Source organism: Genypterus blacodes, unplaced genomic scaffold, assembly GCF_046128005.1.
Source record: "Genypterus blacodes isolate CSIRO-AG114 ecotype Tasmania unplaced genomic scaffold, CSIRO-AGI_Gbla_v1 ptg000053l_1, whole genome shotgun sequence".
NCBI lineage: Eukaryota > Metazoa > Chordata > Actinopteri > Ophidiiformes > Ophidiidae > Genypterus > Genypterus blacodes.
Window position 1 is genome coordinate 3,567,885 of NW_027466865.1, and position 6,583 is coordinate 3,574,467.

Genomic DNA, 6,583 nt, shown 5'->3' on the forward strand with positions numbered 1-6,583 from the left:
ACCATTTACATTGTAAACCAGCATTTGGGTAAATATGAATATTCCTCTAATCTCGCTGTATAGATAAATGACAAAGATGACAAACCCTTGAAATACTTTTATTTGGAAAGTTCGACAAAAATCAGTCATTTGCTTTTTTTTTTTTTTTTTTTTAAATAAGAGAGGACTCTGATTTCACATATACAGATATACTATAGTTTATTGGTCTTGGGTAACACTATTCAGCATGTAACAAACGTATAAAGGCTTAAGGTCAGGGAACATGACTTCTATGACATCACAAGTCATAGAGCACCGGACAGGAAGTAACCCTGGTGATGTCATAAAGGTCAAGACCCCTGACTTTGCACAGCATATTGGTGGAGTCCCTCTTTCGTAGCTCAACACTGATGGGACCTGATTCCTACAATGTTCAATTTGTAAATACACAGGGGAGAAAAAAAAGAGAAATACTGTATAAATATGAAAGGCCAATTTCACAAATGCTTGAAACTCAAAATTAAAAGCACAGTCCATTTCCAAAGTGTTCTTTTCATAGTCTTTCATGTGGCACTGTGATTGAGGGTGTAGGTGGTGCTTGTTTGATTGGTGCTCGCTGTGGTTTACGATCGTGTTAGTGGTCATGTGTGTATTCATGCAGCAAGAATCCTTCTGCGTGTACATTTTGGCCAACTTCCAAACTTTTAAAATAATGTTAAAATGAAAAAGGTCCTGCTCAATGTGGACCTGAAAGAAATATCTCCAAGTTTATTTGTCTTGCTACAACAAATAACCACTTTCTGGAAGTTTCCATCGACTTATTACAAAATCTCTGTCACGTGTGGATACAGTTTGGCTTTGAGAGCGTGAAGTTAGTTACTTAAGATTGTAAATTGAGAAGGTGTGACCAGATTAATATTAGCCTGGTCAGGTGGTGTGTTGGACACGGCAGCTCTGCTACATGGCCTGAGCTTGGTGGTTGTTGTGGTCGGTGGCAGGTGCCTGTTCCTGGTTTCCAGGGCTGGTTGCCACTCTATGGTAGAGCTCCTGCACCGTACCCAGGGTTTCCTCAATGTCCTCTGGATATCGCGTCTGCAGCTCTTCATTGGCAACGTAGTGGGTGTCGGAGAACTCGGAGAAGTATCGGCCAACCTCTGGGTGACCGATCTCAAGGGGGGCCGAATGGGGCTCCAGGTTCTCTGGAGGAGATGTGAGATTTGATATTATAACAAGAGATTAAATACGAGATAAATTACATGTTAACAGGCAAATTCTAAGGTGGTGGAAGACGCAAATAACATGCAAACAAGGAAAGCTGTGGATCACCATAATCATCATCATCAGACTGAGCAGCTGAGCTCAAAGGTGTTTACGAGCTGATCTCTTGTGGAGGAATCACAATCTATTGTGGGCCAACTATCTGCCCGGACTACTTTGCTGACTTTGCTTCATCCATAGTGATGACAACCAAAATCAGTCAGATCAATGCACTGATCAGCAGAACACAACCTCAAAGCATCATAACAATGGAAGTAGTGCCATTAGTGTCAAGAGGAAGATGCTGCATTATTCAGATGAACTGCATGATCATGAAATTTCCATCAATAGCTTTTATTATATTTTGCTTAATGATGTACTGCATATCTTTAATGTCATATACAGTATATTTCACAATGGTGCATCCAGGTTTCTTTACATATCTGAGCCTGCGTGTGATCTGTACCCTGTGCTGCGTAGCGGCATGTGCCGTCCTGTACGAGGACGTTGTAGAAGGGCTGGTTGTCCCCGTTGGACAGGTGGTGGACCCTCATGGTGGTGATCCACTCCTGACTCATGGTGCACTTGGGGTCCCAGCCGTAGATCACACAGTTATACCCTGACCTGGAGTAGATGAACAGAACAGATTACAGTTGATGCGAAGATAGAGATCAACAGACAGGATTTCAGCACTAGTACAATGGTTTACTGTTGTACTGCAGCACAACAACTAAAACAGTCATAACTAGCCAGATACAACCAGAGTTCAAATCTGCCCGCTAAGAGGAAATACGGGCTTTACCTGCATACCAATCAATCGAGCGAAGTCTGATTGCAATGTGGGCAAAATCTAGCTAAGAGGGATATTTACTGCAAGGAAATGAATAAAAGAATAAAAAAAATCTTATTTGATGATCCAGACCATTGTTTTCTATTATTAGTCACTGTCATGACAATAAGTGATAAAAGCACAAAGAACATTTACTGTATGAAAGTGACCAACACTGATATAGACAATTTCTATTGAGGGCAAACATGGCTAGGAAATAAATAAACACTAAATCATTTTATTACGGAGTGGATGACAATGCAATATGTAAATAGATAAACTGCTGGTGTGAGGAAAGAGTGCATCTATTTTACTGTGACCCACCGCTTGTGTTTCATGATGAGGCCGACTGAATACTGAACCTCCAAGTGTTCTGCAGCGCTGCGTCTCTTGACCTCAGGTGCTGCAGGATGTCTCTTGTGCTGGATGTGCTCCAGTGTGTGCTGCACCAAGTAGCCCACTGCCCCGTGCTGGGAGGGATCCAATGCCTGAATGTGCTGCAAGATGTCCAGAACCTGTGACAGAGGGCAAAATGGAATAGATCATTGAATTTTTCTTACCATAAAAGGTAGCTGACAAATGCTGCTTCAATTGGAACGTTTTCAAAATCAAATATCTTCTTCACAAAACATTTTCATCACCTTCTCTGGCCAGATGCCCAAGTGGAAGTAGAGGCGTGCCTGCAGCAGCAAGTACTGCACGTTGTCTGGGTTGATGGTGAGGTAGAGGTCTAGTGAGTCTCTCAGTAGCTGGTAGGATTTTTCATTGCCCTCTCTGATAGAAATAACACACACACACACACACACACACACACACACACACACACACACACACACACACACACACACACACACACACACACACACACACACACACACACACACACACACACACACACACACACACACACACACACACACACACACACACACACACACACACACACACACACAGGTAAAGCAATGCAACCACAACTCTAAGTTATCATGCAATTCTCACAACCATTATTCCATGTATTCCCTGAGGTGTTACTGGCTCAGCTTAGTCCAGTGAAAGTAGAGGCACTTAAAGCCTGTTTCCCTGAGCCAAATGTGCTTACAGTTTAGCAGCTCAAAAGTTCATCGGTTCATACGGGAGCATCATTCACCCTCAGCTGTCATCATTTATCCAACCATCTGGACAAAGAGCCTCACCTTGTGTTCCCCTTACCCTCTTTTCCCGATGTTGAGCAGGTTTCCAACCATCCTGAGCAGCACCTCAGTGGTGCTGATGGCACTGTAATAGTCCGCTGTCACCTGCTGGCCGATGAGGTACTCGCACTCCTTGGCTGTCATCTGTTTGCCTTTGCCAAAGGCATCAATGTAGACAAAGTCATAGATGTCCTCACTCCTGCAAGAACAATGTTAAGCGCATTTATTATACAAATGTTTTGCATGTTTTTGTGGTCCATAAATAACCCAAACTATCCAAAGAGCCATATGACTGAGACACCTTTATAAAGATGAATTTGGACAAATGTCATTTGTTTTGAAACAACCAAACACAACTGTGTTTTCCAAACGTGTATGATAATGCTTTGTGACAAAGCTTGTTTCAGCCTTTTTTTTATTGTTTGTATTGCTGCGAACCATTAACTACTTTGGAATTCCAAGTCCAATGTCCCGAGTAAGATAAGTTTGAATGCAGAGCTGATAACAAATTTCACAGCCGGATGCAAGTAACCTAATGAAATTATTTTGCGCGCAAATGACACATTGGATATAAATTGTGAAAATGTAACCAGTAAAACCCATGGAGTCTGATATTACCGGATCCGTTTTACAAATGAAGAAATGAAAGTGATATGTGCAGGATATCTACCGAAGCGACTCGTCCACAATCACAAACTGAAATGTGATTCTGTTCAAGCGCATATGACACACCGATTGATAGTGATAGTCATTTTGAAGTGTGTGTCATTGCCTCATTATAATGACTTTTATTGTAATCCATTGCTCTACTCAGGAGAAATACATGACACGGCTGCCACGTTGGGACAGTTTCCCCCATACCCTCTTTGTTTTTGGCACCATCGCAGTAGGAAGTGATTGGGGAAGTTGACTGGTTCCACCTGAACGCCCAGCTTTCTGGCCAGTGTCATGTAGAGCACTGAGAGGCTTATTGGAATGCCTGTACGGCGGAGTAGCACCTGAATGAATAACACAAAAATAAACACAAGAAGGCCTATTGAGTCACGTGAAATACTGTCAAGACAGAAGAGTCAGAATTGTGTTGTAAAATACACTCAGCTGGTTCTGAGACCTACCTGATGGATGTAAGAGTTCAGGGGGTTGTAGTAGTCAAACTCATTGCCCTTGTAGTTAAGTTGCTCAAATAAGACCGAGTTGAGGGCACACACCAACTGCCTCTGGAGCTCCAGGTCTTCTATGACTAAATCATTGGTCAAATAAATACACTGTTCAATCCTTAAACATTTGCTTAAACACAACTGAATGAGTCAAAGAAAGAAACAAGAAAAACAAAACTTTTAACGTTTTCTACACAGGTTATGCGAGAACTAAAAAGCCACCTTGAGCAAAACGCAGGGTGGGGTGGGAGGGGTTCTTGATTCTCAGCATCTTCTTCACTTTGTCTGTGAGCTCATCCAGCTGGGCTGATATGCTCTCCACGGTGACATCTGCCAACGGGTTACAATACTGATCCACCAGTATAGCACCTGGAGTGGCAGAGAAAACCAAACCAAATATTCACAGAGTTTTCTGACCATTTCACATTTTCCTCGTTTTGATAGGTGGCATCCAGGTTTTTCCCATTAAAATTTACAGTGTATTTTAGAGTGATGGTGAGGTAATGTTGGGCAATCGGCACATATGTTGGTTCACATCACATCTGTTTTAATGTCTCACCTTCCAGGGCCGATTGCTGCCCTGCTGGCTGCTCCAGGAAGGTCTTCAAACTCCTCAGGATGTTTTGCTGTCGTAGGAAGTAAAGGATTTTCTTTGCATAGTACTTCAACGTCAAACTTTTCCTAAGACAACAAATTCCAATAAGTGGAGAAATGGAGAAAGCACAAGACAATTGATAATCTTAGAGATCTCAAATAGGATTGAAATCAGCAGTGACTGCAAATTGTGATTATGATGCCACATGAAGGTTTTACTGAGGAAACAGAGCCGCTCTCACCTTTTATCTGAATTGAGTATGAAGAGCAGCTCGTCTTCACAGAAGTGCTCCGGCATTCCCAGTGACTCAATCTCTGCAAAGCTGTCTCCCAGAACCTGGCCCACGCAAGGCTGCATTACAGATCTCTGGGTTAGTTTTGCTCACTTCTGCGTTTAATTGTGAACGCAATCTAGGCCCTCCACCGTACATGAGATGATGGAGCACATAGTGACAATATAGTACTGTAAGTGTCTGTATTACTTACAACTTCTGTGAAAAACCTCTTAGATATTGACTCCACCATCCTCCTGATTTGAACTCCAACTCGGTGCCGTGTTTTGTATTCTTTGTGCCAGTCACAGCACTCATTCTGACGGTAAAACCTCTGCAGTCTTGGCCATCTGTTGAAAGCAGTGAAATTTAGTGACATACTTCGATTTGTTTTACTTCTAGGCATGTATACCAATTATCTATAACAGCCGTAAACGCCTCATTACTCCAGTAAAGCTAATTATGAGCCTATTGCATATGTGGTTTGTATGTGGCATTCAGGGCCCAGGCAGGCAGGGGGATTTGGGGTTTTCGTAACAACTGCGCACTCCTACAGTTGTTACAACACTCAAGGTCAGACTGTTTCATTATCGGACATTCTGAGAAATTCGAGTTTAAGCTGTGTTGTAAATACATCTCATAGCAAACTGACGCTAAGATCTGACGTGTTTTTAGCTGGACAGCAGAACTATCGTCGGGTTGGCGTGATAGATTTGGTGCATCAGGCGAACGTCAACCGCTGACTGCAGCCTGGAGTTTGCATCACAGTAAACCAAACCAGTAGACGGCAGCAAACAAGAGACAGAGCTCATATATGGCTCCACGCAGAAATATGTAATAAACAATAAGGTAGATGTATTCGGAAAATCATATGGTGTCACTCCTGGAAATACTACAAAAAGCAGCCTTAACCTGAGTTTGTACTGGTGTCCCCAGACCGTCCCTCCGCCGTGGCAAACGTCGTGTAGCCGCTTGCAGCAGCAGGAAACGTTACAAATGTCGACATGTTCCAGCACAGGGAAGCACAAAATGTGTTCGAGCAGCTCGGTTGGAAGGTCGGTCAATTTTTGATTTGGGGGCTCGGCGGTAGTCCCGTTTCGACTTAAGCATCCATCCCCAGCGATGAACGTCGCCATGTTTACTGTTTATGGTTACCTCATTGTCAAGGCACCGCCCCTTTATGGCGCAGGGGGGCGGAGTGTAGGCGGGGTCGACGAGGCATAGTGCAGTTTGATTGGTTGATCGGTCATAAGGAGGGGGAGACGTGCTACCTTCATGTACGTAGACGGTGGCTAGGTCAGGAGA

The 6,583-nt window shown here is 43.2% G+C and overlaps 1 protein-coding gene across 1 annotated transcript; it reads right to left on the reverse strand.

Moving 5' to 3' along the window:
• Positions 1–93: 93 nt before the first annotated feature.
• On the reverse strand, positions 94–6,423 carry fbxo21 (F-box protein 21). Its single transcript, XM_076150770.1, has 12 exons — positions 6,191–6,423; positions 5,493–5,628; positions 5,249–5,358; positions 4,972–5,093; positions 4,635–4,781; positions 4,371–4,495; positions 4,117–4,253; positions 3,275–3,454; positions 2,707–2,839; positions 2,390–2,580; positions 1,703–1,860; positions 94–1,178 (listed from the first exon to the last, which is right to left on the reverse strand). Exons 1-12 carry the CDS (start codon positions 6,412–6,414, stop codon positions 937–939), a joined length of 1,905 nt encoding a protein of 634 aa, XP_076006885.1. The 5' UTR covers positions 6,415–6,423; the 3' UTR covers positions 94–936.
• Positions 6,424–6,583: the final 160 nt, after the last annotated feature.

Coding starts and splice junctions, on each gene's coding strand:
- fbxo21 (XM_076150770.1), bottom strand. CDS start 6,414: ATGGCGACGTTCATCGCTGGGGATGGATGCTTAAGTCGAAACGGGACT. Junction 5,359..5,492: donor AGAGGTTTTTCACAGAAGTT/GTAAGTAATACA, acceptor TCTGTAATGCAG/CCTTGCGTGGGCCAGGTTCT. Junction 5,094..5,248: donor ATACTCAATTCAGATAAAAG/GTGAGAGCGGCT, acceptor TTGTTGTCTTAG/GAAAAGTTTGACGTTGAAGT.